At 43.5% G+C, this 22,882-nt stretch overlaps 1 protein-coding gene across 1 annotated transcript in view; it reads right to left on the bottom strand.

The window, feature by feature from the left end:
- Deptor (DEP domain containing MTOR interacting protein) overlaps positions 1–22,882 on the bottom strand; it is a 144,586-nt gene that overhangs the window by 26,511 nt on the left and 95,193 nt on the right. Inside the window, exons 5-8 of the mRNA XM_021650066.2 lie at positions 17,545–17,730; positions 15,210–15,344; positions 11,525–11,595; positions 9,504–9,608 (exon numbers count right to left, since the gene is read on the bottom strand). Of these exons, the coding sequence (XP_021505741.1) occupies positions 9,504–9,608; positions 11,525–11,595; positions 15,210–15,344; positions 17,545–17,730 (497 nt within the window). The remainder of the gene's footprint in view (positions 1–9,503; positions 9,609–11,524; positions 11,596–15,209; positions 15,345–17,544; positions 17,731–22,882) is intronic.

Consider the following 22,882-nt stretch of genomic DNA (forward strand, 5'->3'; position numbering starts at 1 on the left):
AGAACTGGCCTAGCATAGTACCAGCAGCTTGTTAATAAAATGTGATGTTTTTGTGTCATTTATTTGGGAACTAAAGTCTAAGGTGGGATAAAAACCCCCGACAGATACTAAGATGCAAAAATGGTGTAGCAGACCCCCCTGAAAAATAATGCCATTTTAGTTATAACTTTTTAAAATTTTTTCTTGATACAGGGTCTTCCATAGTTCACAATTTCCTTGAACTTACTATGTAGCCAAGAATGACTTTCAACTCCTGATCCTCCTGCCTCTATTTCCCAAGTACTAGGATTATAGGCAAGTTCCACCATGCCCAGATGAGCTATGAGAAATCTTCATGTATATTTTAGTTATGTTTTCATTTGTAGTCTCTCATTATTTATGAAACTGTATTCCTGACTTTTGCTTTGCTGTAAAAAAAAAAAAAAAAAAAAAGCCAAAAGAAACAATTTATAAGAGGGAGGGTTTCCTTTGGCTCATGGATCCTGAGGGTTCAGTTCATGATCACTAGAAGCCATGAACTTAGACACAATATCATTGCAATGGGACTATGGGGCAGAGGTAAACAAATTATTTTCCCTGTGACTCAGAAGAGAAAAGGGAAGTACATGCTCTAAAAACACAGTGTTTGACTTAAGTGTATACAGCACATAGATAGACATTTATCTGATTTATCTTCATCCTTTTTTTCTCTTCCTCCTCCTGCTTCTCCTCCTCCTTCTCTTCTTTGAGACAGGGTTTCTCTGTGTAGCCTTGGCTCTCCTGGATACACTCTGTAGACCAGCTGGTCTTGAACTCACAGTCATCTGCCTACCTCTGCCTTCCAGAGTGCTGGGATTAAGGGTATGTGTCACTGTTCCCAGCTTTCCAGTTTTCTCTTCATTCTTTAGACCTTGGCTCAATTCTTCTTTCCTCAGGGAAGCACTCCTATTCAGACCCCCTTCACCCTGTAAAAATTACAAGCACTCTTTTCTCCTTCATAGTTAACAGCTCAGATATATGTGATTATTTGTGTATGTAATATATATGTAATTAAAATATATGTACATGTGATTATATATTCAGTCCTGGATAACTTGCTTAATGTCCTCTTTGCTCAGCTGTAAATCCCATGATGGCCCAGTGTGACAGCCAGCACATGGCAGCAATCCATAGCTATTGACTGCTATTTATTTAAGAGCTGCCCAGAGCCCAGTGTAGTTTGTTCCCATCTGTTCTGATGGTCATTCTCCAACTGTTACTTGCTAATTAGCTTGACTGACTGGCTAGGAACCTGGCCTCTCTTGATTTGAGAGGAAAATTCCATGCAACTTGTCCAGGGTTGTCTGAAATGGGAAGACCAATGATTAGGGTTTTGAATGTGTTTTCTCTAGGCAAAAGGAAGGTTTCTGCAGTGTAGGGGGAGGCAATTCCATTCATTCTGTATTGTGACTCAGGTAGCTGTTTTTATATAAACACACACATAAAAAAACAAGCAACCTAAGGAATGAGGAACAGTCAGCCAACATCCATCAATTCATCACAGCAGGAAACAAGAGAAGAAGCCAGGAATCTAGAAATGCCTGTGAGACTTGGCACAGGGCAGCATGAACACTTGAGCACTGTTTCTCACAAAATCTAATTATTCCCACAAGAAAAAAAGAAACTTTCCAGAAAAGTCCTTGGGCTTCTCTTGTTCTGTATTTGTAAGTGTGGCCCAAGCTCCACTGGAGCCTGGAGGCAAAATGGTCTGCTCTAACAAGAGCGTGATACAAGAGCTTAAATAAACTAGCAAAAGGGCGAGTTCTGGAGTGTTCCCTCGAATGACCTTGAAAGACCTCGTCCTGGTCCAAGTGAGGGGCTGCAGCTAAGAACAAGTCATTTATTTGATCTTCTTCAAGTCAGTCCAGGTGAGCATGTAAATATTCTCTGTCTCTCTCTTCTTTCTCTGTGTCTTCCTTCGGTTTTTCAAGACAGGGTTTCTCTGTGTAGCACTGGCTGTCCTGGAACTCACCCTGTAGACCAGGCTGGCCTTGAACTCACAGAGATCCATCTGCCTCTGCTTCTCCAGTGCTGGGATTAAAGGTGTGCACCACTACACACAGCTACAGCACGTGACCACTCTAACTATGTGCTTTGAATGGAATATAGACTCCCTTCTGTAGGAGAGAAAGGTTATGCATCCCTGAGTACTTTTTAGCAAGCATTTAATAATTTAGTGTAATTTATCATCTACTGGGCTCTGCCTCAAAGGTTTATATCTCCTAAAATAATACCATGGTCCCAACCCTGGGAAAACAGAGGCAGAATGGGATCTTGGCCAGCTCGGAGTACATAGTAAGACTCTGTCTCAAAACAACAGCAGCAGTAGCAGCAACAGCCTTAGCAACAACAACCACAACTACTTCCAGCGCAGCCATTTCAACAACAGCAACCAGCATTATGATTTGAATCTAGTCCTGACATTTACGCAATGGATGACACTGGGAAAGGTATTAATTGGGTCGTTTTCTCCTCACTTGTAGGAAGACTGTTTCCATGCACCTTCATAAGAGGTTGAGAAAAAATGAAGATCATGGTTATAAAATATCTGAAGGCATGATGCAGGTGCTAGGTACAAGAAATTCCCCAACCCCTTCTACAGAAATACTACTGGATCTGTCAATGATCTTGCTTCAAGCAAGCTGTTATTAAATGCCACAGACTGTCCTAGATACTTGGACTACAATTATTTAGACAGATAATGACCCTTGGGGCAGGTGCTGGAGAAAAAAAAATGTAATTATATATTTTCAGATTATATATTTTCTTATTTTCTGATTACACAGGAAATAAGACAAGTATTATAGGTTGAATATTTATCCTACTCCCAAAGTTTCTATGCTGAATTCCTGTTCCTAGGGTGAGATGGTATCAGTAGGCAGGGTATGCAGGCACCTCATGAATAGGATTTGTACTTCCTGTAACAAGTGACGGGAGAGCTTGCTCTTGCCCCAGTGAACAAAAACCAAACAAGCAAACCACCTCCCCCAAAAAACAGACCCCAGTAATAAGACAGTGGTCTGTAAACCAAGAAACTGACCCCCACCACATACAGAATTAACTAGAACCTTGATCTTGGACCTCCAAACAAATGTTTGATTGTTTGAACTACCCAGTCTATGGGATTTCTTAAAATAGCCCGAGATGACTAAAACAGCAGGGTTATACAATAAAGAAGGAGCAGAGAATGACGGCGAGAACTCTCACGGCGTCCTTAAGGAAGGCTTCCCTGAGACGCTAATACAGTAGCTGAGACTTGAAGGACAACAGTGGCTCCAGCTTACTTAGCCGGGGCAGGAAGAGGCCTGGTGTTTGCACAAAGCAGTGGGACTGTGAGTACCAGGCACAGGATATACGGTTCTGATGGGCAGGGCCAGAACAAACGAATGGCTAGCTACATCTGGCGTTTAATCTCACGGCAACAGGGAGCCATTAGTGTGCGTTAAGTGCCAGAGCTAGTTAAGTAGATTTACTTAAGAGCCAGACCCAAGCTGTTTGTGAAATGTAAAAACTTGGACCCAACTTGGAAACAAGGATGTCTACATTCAGTGGGGCCTAGAATCAAGGTTAGAACTGATGTGATAGCAAAAGAGAGGTATGTGACAAGAAGGCCCCCAGGATTCTCATTAGACTGTAGCCTGTGAAATAGCAAGAGAGAAGGAACAGCCTTCCTTAAGAAAGTGGCAGAAAAGGGTAAAAGAAGAGGAGCTAGGGATGTGGTTCAGTTGGTAGATTCCTTGCCTGGCACTTACAGAGTATCTCCTAAACTGAGAATGGCGTCCAGAACCCCTGTGATCCCAGCAGCTGGTTGGGGTGATAGCAGAAGTAGCAGAACCAAGGTCATCCTTGGCTACATAGCAAGTTCAAAGCCAGGCTGAAATACATCAGAACCTGATTCCCTGGCATAATGGCAACTCGTTACTTCTCTACTCGCTGTGGTTAAATTCCAACTAAAAGCACTCACTGGAGGATATTTTGAATTGGGCTCAAAGTTTCAGGGACCTTAGCCCATTTCCCACAGGAAGGCGGCGGTGGCAAGACTTAAGGCCATGCAACTGTTCACAATGCAAAGGACCAGGAAGTAGAGGCCACAGCTGGAACCAGGGGTGGGTTTAAGCTTTAAACACAATTCCAAGCTGAGACATGAGCATTCAAAACAGTTTAGATTCAAACCAGAACACAAGGTGATCATGGCATTTAGTGTAGAGTGGATCAGTGAGGTTACAACTGCTAGGGCAGCTTTTGTTGATCAGAGATGCTGAAAAGACACATCTGGGGCCAGGGACATAGCTCAATTCTAGACTGCTTGCCTAGCTTCTGGGAGGCCCTGGGCTTGATCCCCAGGACCATGTAAACCATGACTGAGCAAGATGGCTCTCACTTGTAATTCCAGCAATTGGGAAGAACATGAGTTCAAGGTTATCCTTGGCTACACAGAGGAGTCAAAGCTATCACGAGGCATAAGAGACTGGGTCACAAACAATCCAAAAGGAACGGAGCTAGAAAAATATGGCTCAGCAGTTAATATCATTTGCTGCAAAAGCAGAAAGACCAGAGTTCAGATCACAGCAACCACATAAAAGCTAGATGTGATCTGCACATGACTGTGACCCCAGCACTGAGGCGGCAGGGAGAGGAGGATCCGTGGAGCCTGCTGCTACCCATGATGCAGAAAGGGAGCTCCAGGATCAGGAAGAAATCCTGCCTCAAAGGACTATTGGGGAGAGTGAGGGAAGGAGGAACCCAGTGCTCTCCTCTGGCCTCCTTTCATGCACATCTACACACACGTGTGTGCTAGACACCACACACAACTACCCTATATAAACACATACAGGGTCTTAGTTTCTTTTCTAATCATTGTGATAAAAACACCTTGACAAAAGCAACTGAGGAGAGAAAACGCTGATTTTGGCTGATACCTCCAGGTTACAGTCCACAGAAGAAGGAGCTGCAGGAAGCTTGTTCTGTCGTGCCCATAACCAGGAACAGAAAGCAATACACACATACACACTTGTGCTCAGCTTGTGTTCTCTGCTCTTACAGTTTAGAATCCCCTGCCTAGGACATGGCACCACCCACAGTATAGGCAGCTATCACCAACTCAAACAATGCAGTAAAGACTATCCCCCATACACTTGCCCAAAGGTCAGCCTTATCTAAACAGTCCCACACTGACACTCCCTTTCCAAGTGATCCCAGACTGGGTCAAATCAACAAGTATCATTTAGACACACACACACACACACACACACACACACACACAAATAAATACATCTAAAAAAAATAAAAGCGACATCTGTCCAAAACATAAGGTGTAATTTCTTCTTTTGTTTTGTTTTCTTCTACTTCCATTTTCCCTGCCTGAATCTGAGTACTAGGTCTTAAACCTAGAGCACCACGCATGTTCTACCTGTAAGCTCTATCCCAAGTCACATTGGAAAATACATACCCCCACAACCAAGGTCAATAAACATCCAGATCCACAAATCCTCCAAGGATATCTTGTTGAGGTCCCAAACCCAATATTATACAACTAAAACCCCAAGTTTCTAACACTAATATGAGTCATGATCAGAGGACAAGTTGTGAGAATCAGTCTGTCCTGACACCATGTGGGTCTAGGGCAAACACCTTTACCCGGTGAGCGGTCTCACTTGTTTACAAGTGGCATTTTATGGAAGTGAAATCATTCTACAGCAACATACATGATAACAGGACATAATTCACTCTGTACTTTATGCAGGAAAATATATATATAATTTCTAGTGAATATACACAGCCAATCTATATAAAGGTATGACACTCATCATTTCACTTAACAAACATTATGTTTCAAAAATGTATAGTGTATACATTTAATCCAGCGGCAAAACCAGGCAGATCTCAGAGTTTGAGGCCAGCCTGGTCGACAAAGCAAGTTCTAGGACAGCCAGGGCTATACAGAGAGACCCTGTCTTGAAAAACCAAATCAAACCAAACCAAACCAAACCAAACATGTCTAAGCGGAGAGTGGTGTACACACTTTTAGTACTTGGAAGAGGCTTGAAGCCAGTTTGGGATACATGAGACACTCACTTAAAAACGAACAAAATCAAACAAATCTGTATTGGGGGTTGGTCTGGTGCTATGTATTCAAATGCTGCTTTCAGTGTCATGAGATCTGGTTACCGCCCTGTCATAGGCATTGTTATTAATGTTAAACTATTTCCTGTACCTCCCCTCCCCCAGGATGAGAAGAAATGTTCCCCAATTATCCCTGATTAGGTGATTAAAAGACTTACGCATAGGAAGGGCACAAAGCGGCAGGATAATGTTTTTTTGGAGGGGACAGAGGATCTTGGGAAGGAGACAGGTACCGGAAGAAAGCAGAGAGCTGCCACCGTGGGTTCGCATGGGAGAAGCACACGGATGGAGGAAGCAGCCCAGATCAAAAATAAGCAAGTATTTATGAAATTTTAGACGAGAGGTAGCCTGGGATGGGGCTGGGAGGTAAAGGTAGTTTAGAGGGTTAATATCTGCCCTGCCCCAGGTAAGTAGCCTGGGATGGGGCTGGGAGGTAAAGGTAGTTTAAAGGGTTAATATCTGCCGTGCCCCAGGTAAGATAAGGCTGTTCTAAAATCTCAGGTATCTATGTCTTTTATTGATTATAATGGCAGGTTAGATAATACCGTAATAATAATTATAGGGCTAATAATAACCTGTATTGGAATACACACAGTCCTAAAGATAAATATACTCATATACATATATATTTATATATAGTCATTCATACATACATACATATGTACACACACACACACATATACCACACATACATGCAGTTTGGCCAAGCCTATCTTCTCATATGTGTGTTTTGTCCCCACCCACCTTCTCTCCCATTAGTGTCTTGCTATGTTGCAAAGGCTGGCCCTACAGTCACAATCTTCCTACTCTTACTGCCTGTGGCCCTGGATTACAGGCATGTACTGGCGCTTCTCTTACATGAGAAACTAATAGGTCATACAATTCCCCACCCCCACCCCCGCCAGATTTAGAAGAGTCATGAATATGCTAATGTATTTAATGTGTCTGGTTTCCAAGAAGAGGACAGAAAGTGTTTAAACAGGGATGTTGGGGGGGGGAAGGACTTGTTGCTGAACTGGAATGCCGCAGAGTGCACTTGTAGAAAAGCCACTCCGATAAATTCTGTACTGCTCCGTGGAACATGAAAATCAATCCTCACATACCTCCAGAGAAGATGGAAATATGAACAAAGAAACTATTAGTTTATAAAATTGGAGAAAATCAGGAAAGCAGACTACTCAGACAAAATGAGTCAGCTAACTAACCAGTTGTCAATGTCTAAGAAGGTTATGCTTCAGCTAATCAGTAGAGAGACACTAAAACCAACGAAGTTCCCAGTATGCTTGGCTAACTAGGCAAAGCAAGATCTCCAGCTGCCAGGGGAATCCATTGGTTTCCTTCTCAGAGAAAAATGTGTTTTAAACCAAATCCTTCCTCGTGTGAGGGAGTACATGCCCAGAAGAAATGGTGCAAAAATAATTTATACTGGGTATTTGTTGTGGAAGTAAAATATAAAATCTTTCTTTTAGCCAAAAGTTCCATTAGAAAAGCGAAAGCTCAGCCTCAGCTGTTCTCTCTTTGCACCCTAGCCAGCTCTCCCACTGAGCTGGTGCTGTACCCATTCTATGAAGGGTCAAGGAGGCTGCTGTCGATTGGAGCACAGGACCTAGTGAGATTGTTCTTCAAATGGGGGCGAGGGTGGAGTCAGACCTGAATACTAGACCAGCAGTAAGCTGCTCTCTGCTTCTTTGAGGCAGGCTTAGTTGCCTCCTTCTAAAAGTGTGCAAACCAATGCCAGGGTCACACACTGGGGTCCAGACAGGTGGAGACATATATGATGCCACTGCTACCCAGGTTAGGACATGATGGAGAGGAGGCAGTGAATGAATATACGGGAGAAATGATGGAACGTTCTAATCTTCCAAATCCTCCCAGCATTCCAGATCATCCAAGATCAGCATCCTCTTTGAGATGTTCCTCAGAAGATAGAACAAAATTGGGCTAGATAAAGACGCTTAAAAGCAAAGCAAAAAAAAAAAAAAAAAAAAAAATCACAGGGAGAGGCAGTCAGATCTCTGTGAGTTCAAGGCTGGCCTGGTCTACAGAGTGAATACCAGGACAGCCAGAGCTACACACAGAAAACCTGTCTTGAGAAAACAAACAACAAATAACCCAGAAAATCACATTTGTGGGTAATATTGTAGGATAAAGATTTAAGAAGAGATAAGGTGAGGGAAATCTGGGGAAGTGGGGATAAGAGGTGCATTAACCAAAACCAAGGTTTTAAACCTTGGGCAGAGTACAGGGAATCATATGAAATAAGAGGGAGTTAGTAAGACCTGGAGAGGACAGGAGCTCCACAAGGACCAAATAAATCAGGGCACAGGGGTCTTTTATAAGACTGTTTCTCCAACCAAGAACCATGTATAGAAATAACCTAGAACCCCTGCTCGGAAATAGCCCATGGTAGCCTAGTATCCAAGTGGGTTCCCTAGTTAGGGGAACAGGGACTGTCTCTGGCATGAACTCTGCTGCTAGCTCTTCGAGCCTCCCCTCCCCCGAGGGAGGAGCAGCCTTGCTAGGCCACAGAAGAGGACATTGCAGCCAGTCCTGAAGAAACCTGATAAGCTAGGGTCAGATGGAAGGGGAGGAGGATCTCCCCTATCAGTGGACTTGGAAAGGGGCAGGGAGGAGATGAGGGAGGGATGGTGGGATTGGGAGGGAATGAGGGATGGGGCTACGGCTAGGATGCAAAGTGAATAACCTGTGATTACTATAAAAAAATAAGAATTAATATAAAAAATAAACAAAACAAAACCAAGGTTTTATGAAGAACCCTTATAGAAACCAACTGCTCTGTATGCTAATTAATAATCTAATTTTGTTAAAAAGAAACTTGAGAAAGCAAATGTATATAATGCTTTCTCCCAGAATGCATAGATTGATTATTGAATTTCAGTGCCAGGCATGGGATAGTTCCCTATCAATTATTATTAGTCAGGGAAGCCCTGAGCATCTGAAAACAACACAGGTTATTGCCATTACTCTTGTTTGTCCACTACAGCTAGATAGTATGATTGGGTATGATGACGTAGAGAAACTAAGCTGGAACTCAAGAGAAAAGTTGTCGCTAGACTTACCCAGCGGTGGAATCTGTGTGCTATAGTGCTAACCTCCTAAGCTTAATGTGTCTCCTTGTGCAACAGTGGTAACAACTAGTTTCTGATTGGATCCTCCTGCCTTTGTGCCCTGATTGCTGGGACTACGGGCACGTGACACTATGCCCTATAGATACGACTCTTTCTGAGGGGAGGGAATACACAGAGGAAAGTTGAGAAAATGTGGAAATTAAGAGGAAAAGAAATTCACAATCAAGGAGCCAGAGCAGAGAGGAGAACGAGCAAGGGGTCAATCAACTGTACCTTCATCCCTGCAGCCGCCGCAGGCCCACTGGGGTCCACAGCCTGGATGTGGCATGGCTTACTTCCTCGTACAACAAAGCCCCAGCCAACGGCATCACCAACAATCTAGAAAGAAACACCACAGTTACCCAACAGTACACTGTCCCTGGCAATTTGCTTGTCTTTCCAAGAGAGTGAAGTCTCACCTAGGATTAATCAACTATATGTCTTGACATATTTTTTTTTCTTCATTTCATCTTTATGTTTCAGGGGACTGAAAATGTAGTGGAGACACACAACCTGTTTGGCAGAAGGAATCTGTACTGGGGAGGTCACTCCCCAGTAAGCAGCTGGCAGCATACCTCCTCCTCCGGCTGCCAGCCAATTTCATATCAGTATTAGTCCAAGAAGATCTCAAAAACATCAATGAACTTTCTTTCCAGGTTCAGTCTCTATCTCCATATAATCTTTCCTTCATATCCAAATGATAGACTTTGACCCAGCTACCTCGACGCCTAGAAGAACAGTTTAAACTACTAATGGCCCGAGATGTGAGGAGTCTTGGCCTCTTTTGAAAGACAATTTTCCATACGGAGAAACCCAAGCGGAAAAGTAGAAAAAGTTTACAATTTACAAACAGACTCTAATCCAAACACTGTTTGGTGCCAAAGCATGCCTTTTCCTACAGAATCAGAACTGGCAGCAAGGTTCCCTAGATGGTTTCTGAGGCATCCGAGGCATCCTTAGCACCTATGCCAACTGGAGTAGGCAGTTGAAACACCCTCGCTGTCAAATATTAGTGATGCTGGCATGCAAATACAAAGTAAAATGATTACTCTCAAAACACAGCCATCTCCCAAAGGCTGGAGATGGGGGAAAAGCAAGAGGGCAAGAGGGAACTCCAGTGGAAATTCTTAAGACTATCAGCCATGTCTGTGGTTTCGGGATCTGCTACCATGCATTTATTATATCCAGTTTCACTTTCTAATGCATGGTGTGCCCTTTTCCTTGATACAGATGTATTACAACAGCCCTTCTTATGTTAACTCCCCAGTGCTCAGCAAAAGTCTGGGGTGTGAATCAATGTGCGGGAAAACTTCTCTTTGCGGTAATAGACAAGATTTGTTGGGAAACAGAGGAAGAGAGGAGATGTTCTCCTAACGTTTATTGATATACGTGCTGCAGGCTGAGAGAAGAAAGCAAGTGGGATAGCGGAGATGAGACTACATGGATGGGCCTGGGCATGTCGCAGTTGGTAGAGCACTGGCCAAACATTTACAAACCCAGTGTGGCCTGCATTCCCGGTACTCCAGAGGTGGAGGCCGGAGGATCAGAAATTCAAAGCCATCGTTGGTTATGCATAGTTTGAGGTTATGTGGACACTTCAGAAGAATAACTTAGATTCCACTTGAATAAAATCAACGGGGCCTGTGGAGGCAGAACGAAAGAACACTAGGAAAGAGTGAGTCCACAGCTACATGGACTACACAGTCAGGTGGCCATACACCTCAACACATGCAGACATTCATCCTACTGTTTTGTTTCCTTTCTCTTCTGTGCGACTTTCTAACATCTTAATGATTTTTTAGAATTAACCCTAATGAAGAAGAAATTCAGGATTTTTTTTTGTACTATCATTTATCTTAAAAGTACATAATTACATTGGAGTAAGTGCATAGCAGATACTGAAAAAGACAGGATTCAAAAAGAGTTTAAAACATCACGTAACAAATCAAGGGACCTTTTAATGAATTTCACTTCACTAGAGTTCAGAAAGTGTAGTATTATAACCACATAAAAAACAAGATGTGCAGATGGGTGTGGTGACAGAAATCTTTATCCTAGCACTTAGGGTTCAGAGGCAGGAGGATCCCTGTGAGCTCAGAGCCAGCCTAATCTACATAGTGAGTTCCAGACCATACAGGGCCACACAGTGAGGCTGTCTCAAAAAGAAAAGAAGGAGGGGGGGGTCACAGAAAAGTGTTCAGTTTGGTCCCTACGCCACACACTGACAGAAGGTTGTGCATAGAACGTACACTTACTGTGAATGTCTTCCTTGCATATGGAGCCCCAGGAGTCAAGAGTTCCTCAGAAGTGACAGGTCTCTTCAGCACTAAGAGATAGACATTGTGTCAGAGAATACACATTTGTAAGTCCTTTTCCCATTCACACAGCAATTATTTCTTGAACGCCTTCTCTTGACTGGCAACCAGGAAAAGACCTCGACCTCACGTTCATTCTTTAACTGAGCAGACAGGAAATACCAGCAAAGAGCTTAAACCTAACTTAGAGAACCATGGGAATCCAGGGAGGATGGGGAGATGAGGGGAAAGGAGCCAAGATGCCTTCAAGGGGATAAAGGGAGGAATCAAGTCTTCCTATAAAGGAAAAGGCTATGTTTCTGATTCATCTTTTTCTTCTGACTTCTTATATGCACCTTTATATGTCAAGACTGCAGATGGCAATAGTGGAGAACTCCCCCTTTCAGTGGACTAGGAGAAGGGGAAGAGGGGAGGAGGGTGGGGCTGGGGGAGTTGAGGGAGGGGACTTCAATCAGGATATATAATGAATAAATTGTGAAGAAGGAAAAAAAAAAAAAAAAACTCCAGCAGTTCGGTGGCCATGTTGCAGATGCTCCATCCAACTCCCTGTCCCTAACACACTACATACATCCCATTCACTAAACTTCATTCTTTTCTCTAATAAATAACCTAGAAACATAAGACTGCTGCCTCAAGCTCTGGGGAGCCAGACCAGGAAGCTTTCCTGAGTATTCTCCGTGGACTGAGCCACTGCCCTGGATCCTGTCAAATCTGATACTCGTTTAACCTCTACCTGAGCTAGTGACCTAAAGCGGTGGTTCTCACCCTGTGGGTTTTGATCTCTTTGGGAATCAAATGATCCTTTTACAGGGGTTGTCTAAGATCATCTACATATCAGATATTGACATGATGTTTCATGGCAACAGCAAAATTATAGGTATGAAGTAGCAACGAAAATAATGTTATGGTTTGGGGGCATCACCACAACATGAGAAACTGTGTCATAGGGTCGCAGCATGCGGAAGGTTGAGAACCACTGAGCCAAAGAGTCTGGCTCATCACTGTATTAATCTTATCTGGTTCTTTTTTTGGGGGGTGGGGGGTGGGGGTGCTGGTTGTTGTTTGTTTGGGGTTTCTCTGTGCATAGCCTTGGCTGTCCTGGACTCTCTTTGTAGACCAGGCTGGCTTAAAACTCACAGGGATCTGACTGCCTCTGCCTCCCAAGTGCTGGGATTAAAGATGTATGCCACCACTGCCCGGCTTTATTTGGTTTTGTTGGTTTGTTTGTTTTGTTTATTTGTTTGGCTAAAAACAAACAAACAAACAAAAAAACAAGGTCTAGCTTACATAATATGTAGCCCAGGCTGGCTTTAAGCTCACTGTAATCCTACCTCAGCCTCCAGAGCTGGGATTGCAGCTGTGTGCCACCATGCTTGCTTCATTTGAAAGTGAAATTAGATATAATAAACTCATAGTAGAAAAACCTAAAACCACAGAAGTGTCTGATAGTTTTCAAATTATTTTAACTTTTTGCCATTAATTTTACATGTGGGAAAAACTGGGCTAGAAAAGTTAATTTGCACCATGTTCAAGATCCTGTAGCTAAAATGTGGGTAGTAAAATTAAGATCAAATTCAGGCACTGGGGCCAGGCCCCACATTCTTAGCAACCCTCACACTGTCCTCCTGTGCTATGCCATCTCAGAAACTGAGAAGATAACAATGTGGAGTTTTGTGTGCCTATTCTCAGCTCACTGCTTTTGCCTAACAGGGCAAGAGACAGCTGCGTGAACCCCCCTAGTAATGAACTTCATCATCCTCTAGTGATGCATTTCCCTGTCTATTCTTTGATAATTTGGAATTAGAGAGGGGGCTGTCTTAGCACCCCAGGGCAACTAATGGGGATAGGGCACAAGGACCATCCTAACATGGGCACATGCACAGCAGAGATTTAAGGGAAAGGAGCCAGGGTGACGGGCCAATCTGGAAAAAACGCCCACCTCTGATTCCCTTTGGCAGTGGCATTCATTCAGAGGTCAGACTCTGGTCCCCAACAAGCGAGTGTGCAGCAGCATCACAGCAGCAGGGGCAGGACAGCAGGACCCCCAGGCAGCTGGGCCCACCTGCTGGGTGAGCCCCAGGCTTAGGAGGCCCTTTCCTAGTAGAGAGCCAAGAACTGCTTCTTGACAAGGGGGCAGGTGGTTGGGATTATAACTTTTGCCTCTCAGAAAGCTTTCAAAGTGAAGTGACATTTGCTAAGATGAGGAGTGGGTCAAATATCAAGATGAGAAACACATCTGTCAGGCCACACAGAGGAGGTAGGCAAAGCAGTGAGTGTCTGAGGGATGAGACCTTATTGCTTAGCAGACAAGCTCCTCTCCATGCCTGTGACTCCTCAGGGGGTTATGAAAAATTGGTGATATTTTGGGCAGCAGGACTGGCTGTTTATTTTAATGTGCTTTTTTTTTTTTAAATTGTGTTGAGAAACAGGAACTTTGATACCCAGGTAATTATCCTGCAGATTTCTCTCTACTCATCCCCATGACAGAGGTTATAGCAACCGCTATGGCTTTGTTCTCACTTTGGGAGAGTGGTGAGGCCAGATATTTATATTTACTACTAAATATATATACACAGAGACGGCTATTATTTCTATTTTTATTTGTTGGAGAGAGAGTGTGTGTGTCTGTGAGGGAGTGAGACTGAGTGAGAGAGATAGACACACACACACACACACACACACACACACACACAAGATGATGTGTCACCATGTGTGGAGGTCAGAGAATACTGTGTCATGTCTTCTTTCCTTCCATCTTTACGTTAAGTCCTGGGGATTGAACTCAGGTTGTCAGGTTGGCATGGCAAGTTACTGTCTTGTTCTGAAAACCAGCCTTATGATGGTTAAAGTCCTCATGGAGGCTGATGAACAGGTTTTGAAACTGCAAGACACCAAGGCTAGGTGGTACAAGGCTAGTGTACATAAGCTCTCCTCTTCCTTACAAGTGCTAGGCACCCAGGCCAAGTGCAATGGCTCATGCCAGGAATCCCAGCATCCAGCAGGAAGAAGTGTAGCAAGTTTAGGGCTAGCCTGGGCTACATAATGAATACCAGGCATGGCAGGACTACATAACAACACCTTGTCTCAGCAAACAAACAAATGAGAGAGAGACAGAGGAGAGAGGCACACAAGGCCCACATAGAGCCTTGCTTGCCATAGTCTAAGAAAGCTGTTTTTGTTTTCTACTGCATTTACAAGTTGCTGAAGCCCATTTTAGAGACAGTGAGTACCTCTCGGCTGCTGGATCCAGCTACTGGTGGTGCTAGTATTGGACAGTCCTCAGTTGACTTTGAGAGTCCTCTCTAAAGGCAGCTGTCCTGAGCAAAGCTATGCCTCCCTTTCAGGGAATCAATGATGAATAACTCAACAATGAGGCCCTCGCCTCAGCTCTCTCAGTCACTCTATGCAGTTCTGCAGGGCACCTTAGCACTGGTCAGCAGTAACCTTCCAGGAGCTTGTATCACAGCCTGCATACGATTCTTCCCCAGACACTCAGCGGGTGTTGGCTCAAGAGGATGCTTTTGTAAGATTCCTGCTCCTTTCATCTCTGTTTCCCAAGGAACTCGGCCTGCATATCCGCCCAAGCCTCTACAGATGGGAGCATGGCTACCCTTTTTTCACCCACCAGATTTGGGGTTGCAGAGCACAGGGGGGCTGCTGCTGAGCGTTGGGCTGCTGCTGAAGTAGCCGCTGCTGCCACAGCTACTCATGCTGCTCCTCCGCACGGCAGACACGATCTTGATCTCCTTGCTGGGGCTGACTGTAGAGGGGGAAGCAAACACCGTCACTGAGCAGGTGGTCTCAGGACCTAGAACTCCTGGGCTATCAGCTGCAAAGTCAAAATTTGATGTCCAGTTTGGCCACACAGTCACAGACAGCATAATTCAAGCCATTCTCTTTCAGTTCATTCCCTTTCAATTTCCTGGACTGTCAAAGGAAATAATATTATTTCACAGGAGGGGGTGTGAGTAGAGGATCACATGATATATATAAACATCTTTCTATCTATCCCTCTTCCTTTTCAAAATGGGGCTCATTATGTAGCCTGTGCTAGGTTCAACCACCAGAGTCCTGGAATTACAGGGCACACCACACTGCCAAGTTTACAAGATATTTTTTTTTCCTGGAGTATTTGTGTGTGTGTTGCTGTGTGTGTATACATATCCATGTGAAGGTTGTATGTACATATGCACATGTGCACGTGTATTCTTGCATGTAGAGGTCAAAGGCCAATACCCAGAGGCTTCCCCAGTCGCTGTCCATCTTATGTTTTGAGACATGGTTTTTCTCACTGAACCTGGACCCTGACGTCTAGGCTAGATTGACCAGTGAAGCCCAGTCATCTTGTCCCCATCTCCCTAGCACTGGGATTGTAGACACACGGCACTATATCATTTTATCTCTTTTTAATCTTAACATCTTTTATCTTGAGCGCTGCAGATCTAAACCCAGGTCATCATGCTTGAGTGTTGGGCACTTTACCAACTGGACCATCTCTCCAGCTCCTATAGGACATGAATCCAGGAAATAACAAACCCAGGCTTTCCTTTCCTGTAGAAAAACCCAATGCTGGCGATGTATGCGGTACTTACTACACAGAGGTAGTAAATGGCCCTGATTTAATGACGGCCAGCAATCATTTGGAAGCACGGAAGACGGCGCATACTGACGCTTTCAAACTGTTGCAAGAGACAGAGTCTCCAGTTATCAAACTTGGTTCTTCCTGCCACAAAATAGGGTGGCCCTGAAGGCTGAAGGCCTGGAAGTGAGGGAAACAGGACACTAGCTGACTGGCACATGGAGAGAAAGCAAACTAGCAAAGAACCAGTGCTGGCTTTACAGGCCTGTGCTAGCGTAGTCTCCTCTCAGGTCTACTGAACCTACTCAAGATGCAGGCAAGGCCCTGTCCCAAAGGAAGACTGGATTGCTCCTCGGCATCTGCAGAAGACTGCAGAGTGTGTCCCTTGGGTGACCTTGGGACATAAGCTTGGCCTGCTGGCCTTCAACTGGCTTTACTTTCTACTCAGCAGCCCTGCTTCATTTTCATCCTGAATCTGGCTGTGTGTGAGGACTTGGCATATATGGGACTCAGAAAGGGGCAGGATAGAGTGGAACTGCTGGGACGAAGCTATGTTTACCACTTGGAACCGTACAGCACCCCAATGCCAGAGTGTTTTCTTCATCTGTAAAAGGAGGACAGGAACAAGCATTTTCTTAGGGTTAGAGTAAGAATTAAGTGAGAAAAACAAGTAGCCATGCCCGAGGCATGGAAATATCTTGATTCACAGGGTTAACTATCCTCACTATCAGCTCCTGTTCAAAAGCAGGACATGACAAATATGTTTGTTACTGAGGTACGTCCACCGCTTATTGTCTCTTTCCTGCCTTCCTCTCTATCCTACTTCCTTCTTTACTTTCTTCCTTTCCTCTCCCATCCCCTCTCTTCCTCTTTCTTTTGAGGTGGGGTCTCAAGAAATAATGTCTCCAAGCCGGACCTTAAGTTCCTTATCTCCATCTCACAATCACTGGGATCACAGGCTCGTGCCCCACGCCCACCGTGTGCTTCTGAGCTTTAAGTCACCAAATTCCCTAAGTCAATGCCAAGTTTTCAAGAGGAGTTGGAGATCCCTTTTAAGCATCTCACACTTCTGTATTTGGGGTGGTGTGTGTGTGTGTGTGTGTGTGTGTGTGTGTGTGTGTTTATTTTAGCACAAGGTCTCATGTAACTCAAGCAGATCTCAAATACTGTAATGGAAGATGACCTTGAATTTCCAAGTCCCCTGCCTCTTCCTGATGTCTGGAATTTACAGGCATGGACCACCTCACCAGGGGTTTGCCAGAGATTAAACTCAGGGCTTTCTGCTTGCTAGAAAAGCAGCATTCCTGAGTCACATTCTCAGCCCCACTCTTTATTATTTCTCAAAGGACACAACGCACGTGCACACACGATAGCGGCATACCTGACATAAAGCTGGTAGATTTCCGATTGTCATGGCTCTGCTTCCTCAGGCAGAAGGGACTGTCATGTGTCTCCTGGGAGGATGGGGACTTCTCATTGAGCAGCTCCATCAGCCTTCGCCTCCGGCGGAAGTTCATTCTGAACTGGTACAGGAGATTGCTGTCCACAAATGGGTGCTTGTTGGACACTGGGGAGAAGAAACAACCCATGAAGAATGCATGGCATGCAGGCCAGAGAGCAACGCAGGCAGAAGACTCTAGCCAACGGGGGCAAAAGTCCCAAGAAAGAGGCTACACTAGTGCCACGTGGGTTTGTGGAGTGCTCACACACAGTCCCACATGCTTCTCACATGACATGCATTAAAAAAATTTGGTAGCCAGCACCTCTTGAAACAGTTCTTGACTTCATGCCAACCTGAGTTCTCTCCATACTGTCCTGCTGGCTCCAGCGTCCCCTCCATCAAAATCACCTGCCTCACTGCACACTCTTGCTGTTCACTTTCCTTGTCTTCCTACCTAAATAAACACTAGGCTCTCTGGGAGGTGGTCACAGCTTCATTTAAACCTGTGTGCCCAGCACCCTGCCCAGCGCATGTGTATACCCCATACCAACACATGCCCCATACCAACACCTCAGTTCTTTTCTTTTCTCTCTGAGACAGAGTCTACTGTAGCCCAGGCTTGCCTCAAACTCATTGTATGTAGTCAAGGATGACCCTGAGATCTTGGTCATTCTGCATAGCTCCTGAGTGCTGAGGTCATAGGTCTGTGCCACTGCACACAGCTTAAGCATGCTAAGGAAACACTGCACCAACCAATCCGTACATCTGACCTTCAGTTCATTCTTAAAAACCAGTCAACATGCGTGTGTGTGTGTGTGTGTGTGTGTGTGTGTGTGTGTGTCTAGTGCTGGGTACTAAACCCAGAGCCTTGCACGTGCAAACCAGATGCACTGTAAACTACAGCAGCAGACTCATAGTTTTCATTTCTCTTTTTTAAATTCTGAAATAATTACAAGCTCTCAGAGAGTTTCAAAAATACAGAGAACACAGCTTTATAACACCATTCTGGACAGATGAAACACATATTCAGAACAGGACTTCTCTTGGGCTGGAGGGTATCTTGGTGGTTGGCAGAGAGGTTTTACATAATGGTTTGTTTTTCTGAGTTGATGAAATTCTTCTAAAATGATTGCACAACTCTGTAAATATATTTTAAAAAAACTACTCAATTATACACTTAATTATTTACTTTTATTTCTCTTTCTGTGTGTGTGTATGTGTGTGTGCTTGTTCATGTTTGTCTAGGTGTACTTGTGTGTATGTGCAAATAGAGGCCAGAGATCATTTCTCAGGTATTATCTGCCATTTTAAAGAATTACTATTAGTGCATTTATTTATTTATTTACTTATGTATGAAGGGCAGACATGTGCCTATGACATGGTGTGCATGTGGAGGTCAGATAACTAATTATGGGAGAGAAAGTTTTCTTTTTATACCATGTAGGAGTTGGGGACCAAACCCAGGTCATCAAGCTTGGTGCGCTAGCCAGTGTGCCCCAAGGATTCCCCTGTCTCTGCCTCTCCAGCATTGAGACTGCCAGAGTCAGGCTTTTAGAGCTGGGTTGTGGGGATTGAACTCAGGCTCCTCATGATTGTAGAGCAAATATTTCTACCAACTGAGCCATCTCCTCAGGCTCAAATTATATGCTTTAAATGGATGGATTTTATAGTATATAAACATTCAATAAAGTTATTTTTAAGAATCAACAACATACCAGGCACAGTTGGATACACTTATCTTCCTACCACACTTGGGTAGGAAGAGGGAAGAGAAACTCCAAGGTGGACATTACACATTTCTTAAGAAATTCTATCTAAAGTGGGCTGGAAGTTCAATGGAGAGATTATCTGTAGCTTATGGTAAAAACGAGAGTCCTTAAAAATCAACTGAAAAATAATAGACACATAATGGATAACTATGTCAGAAGATGGGAAGAGAAGATCCAAGTCAAGAATCAAATCCAAAGAATTTTAAAGTTCAACCTGATTTTAAAACCATGTTATCGGGACACAGAGTTAACAAAATGTAACTAATAAGAAAAATAAAATTTAAAAAAATAAATAAAACCATGTTATCATAACAGGCCTTCAGGTGGGATGTCAGTCTTTTCTCTTTTGAGGAGGAAATGAGACGAGGAACCAGGGGAGTGCTGGCAGAGCACCCAGTGGACTGAAATCAAGTCCACTATTCTCTCCTTGACCCTGAAGACATCTCAGGTAGTCAAAAGTAGAGTGACTTTTTAAATTTTTGAGAATTTTTCTATATGGACCTGACTGAACTGGTGTCTTCATCACATAGCCTAGGATGGCACCGAATCTGTAGTAATCCCCCCCCCCCCCCCGCATCTGTTTGTTGAGTGCTGGAATTTCAGGCCTGAGCCAGGAGGCACAGCAAATGCTGGAGTTGTCTGCAAAGGTTGCTTAAGAGCAGGTGAGATAGCTCAGTGTACAAAAAGATACTTGCTTGCCACAAAGCCTGATGATCTGAGTTTCATTCCCAGGACCCACAGGAAAAAAGGAGACAACTGACTCTTGTAAGTTATCCTCTGACCTCCATACAAGCCTCATCGCACACCCACACCCCTTCAAGTCCCAGCCACCCACAGATTAATAAACAAAGAGATAAGTAGACAAAGAAATGTAATAAAGATAATCCTCTCACTTAAAAACAATACTTTGTAGCTAGGTGGCGGTGGCAGCGCAAGCTTTTAATTGCAACACTCAGGAAGCAAAGGCAGGTGAATCTCTGAGTTCCAGAAAAGGCAGGAACTACACAGAGAAACCTTGTCTTGAAAAACTAAAATAACCACAACAATATTTTGTGTAATAAAAGCCTGAATATCTATGTTTGCCATTGATAGCTCATCCGTAGGAAAAATAGAAAAACTTTAAAGCTACTCATTATTAGGAAATTTCTTACTTAGGAATGTGAGCTGCAAAATTCTATAAACCGGGCTGGAGAGATGGCTTAGAGGTTAAGAGCACTGGCTGTTCTTCCAGAGGTCCTGAGTTCAATTCCCAGCAACCACATTGGTGGCTCACAGCCATCTATAATAAGATCTAGTGCCCTCTTCTGGCATGCAGGTGTACATATAGACAGAACATTGTATACATAATAAATAAATAGATCTTAAAAAAATTCTATAAACCACAAGAAACATCACCTAACTCACTATATACACTATTAACCTCTTTATCCACAACATTAACTGGTTCTCCTGACATCTCACAAATAGTATTCAGAGTGCAGCTGCATTTATCACCCACATTTATTAATTAGTGTTATCATTGGTAGCAGTATTGCTTTGCAGTGCTGGGAATTGAACATAGGATTTCATATGTACTAAGGACATACTTCACTACTAAGTACATTCCCAGTCCTTTTTTATATTTTTATTTTATGACAGGGTCTTACTAGGTTGTCCAGGCTGACCTTGAACTCACTGCGCAGCCCAGGTAACACCTAAACTTAGAATCCTCTTGCCTCAGTCTTCCAAACTGATAGCATTGCAGACCTGTGCTACAGGTCCAATTCCTGCTTATATTAATGTTGGCGATTTATACAGATGATGAAATGGACATTAAAATAGAAAAATAATTTACTGGTATATTCACCTAGTACCAGTTTGTAAAATACTTTGCTTTTATAATATATATATATATCAGAATTCAGAATGTAGGATCCCTATTAGGAGGGTACCAATATTTAATCCAATGACTCTTACAAGAGAGTCACAATCTTAAAATGCTGATAAACTATTTGGTCAAAAGAATAATGTTGGCCTTAGAAACAAAAACACTGGGTTAAGGATATAGCTCAGTGGCAAAGAGTTTGCCTAGCACACACAACAATGAATTAAATCACAGGCAGTGCCAAAACCCAAAATAAAACACACATACAGAGACACACACACACTCACACACACATGCACACCTTCCTCCCAAAAATACAAGCACACTGATTTGCTGGTAGTTTTGTATGTTCTCAGATTCATCTTTTGCTAGCCTAATGCAATGTAGACTGACTAACAAACCAGGTGAGTTATCATGAGTTATCCAAATTCCTGGCTTTCTCGGAGCATAGCCACATTTTAGCATAAATGTAAACGTAACTTATTTTGTGTGATCTTGTCCTCAGTTTAGGGATTAAAGCAAAAAATCCCTCACGGTGGCTCTCCCAACAGCATTTTGAATTATGACCTGCATGTATATTTATATGACAACTCTGTGTATGTTTACTAATCCCTGCTGCGTTCCCTTGGCACCATGAGTTATACGGAACATTGGCTGTGGCACGAATACAGAGAGCAGTCTCCATACAACAGGTTCCATAACAGGCAGTAACAGTATTGTACGGGAATTCTTTGTTCTGGGCTTGACATGATCCTTGCCGTCATGGGACACACCAGCTCTGATGACCTACCAGAGACCCCTGCCTATGGAACTAAATGGCAGACAGCTAGCTAGCCTATGGGAGTCAGGCTCACCCGCTCTAAGGGTCGTGAAATCCTCAGATGCTCTCCTTCCTGTTCACATGTGTAATCTTAACCTTCTTTCTCTCCTACCTGATGTTGGGGTGTTGGAAGGAACTGGGGGTGGAAAAGCGAGGTAGAGATATAAGAAACCACAATAAAATAAAAGATTTTTTTTTAATTTTAAAAAAGCACCTACAAGGATCTTTGTTTGATCTGTGATTGTAAGAAAGTTTCAAACTAATAAAAATAACTAAAGTCAACTTGTAGCCAGATATAATGGCACATGTCTATAGTCCCAGTCCTTGGAAGAAGAGGTAGCAAAACTTTAGCAAGTTTGAGGTCAACCTGGTCTAAATAGAAAGTTGCAGGCCAGCCAGGGGTCTGGGATATAGAAACAGCCTGTTTTTAAATAAAACTAAGAGGTACATTTTTTACCACCTGTGTTGTCACTAAGACACTATTTTACCTTGAAAGGTATTTTTCTTTCTCATTACATGTTTAATGGCATAAACACTGAATTTTACAAGTGTCTGAAGTGCAGTTCTAAGTATAATGCATATGGCTACAGCTTTAAAAGCTAACCAAGTTCAAGTTGGGGCCAGCCTGGGATACATGGCAAGACTTTCTCTAGCAGCCAAAAAAAACAAAAAAAAACCAGAAATCTGAAAAAGGACAGCTAGCCAGTCATGTGATGGCATCATAACACGCATTCGTTCCACAGTGGCGCACCTGTTAAGCGTCACGCCTGGCCCCAGATTATCTATCTTAGCACTGTGATGGGCAGATGGCACCATCTGCTCATT

Source organism: Meriones unguiculatus, chromosome 8, assembly GCF_030254825.1.
Source record: "Meriones unguiculatus strain TT.TT164.6M chromosome 8, Bangor_MerUng_6.1, whole genome shotgun sequence".
Taxonomy (NCBI): Eukaryota; Metazoa; Chordata; class Mammalia; order Rodentia; family Muridae; genus Meriones; species Meriones unguiculatus.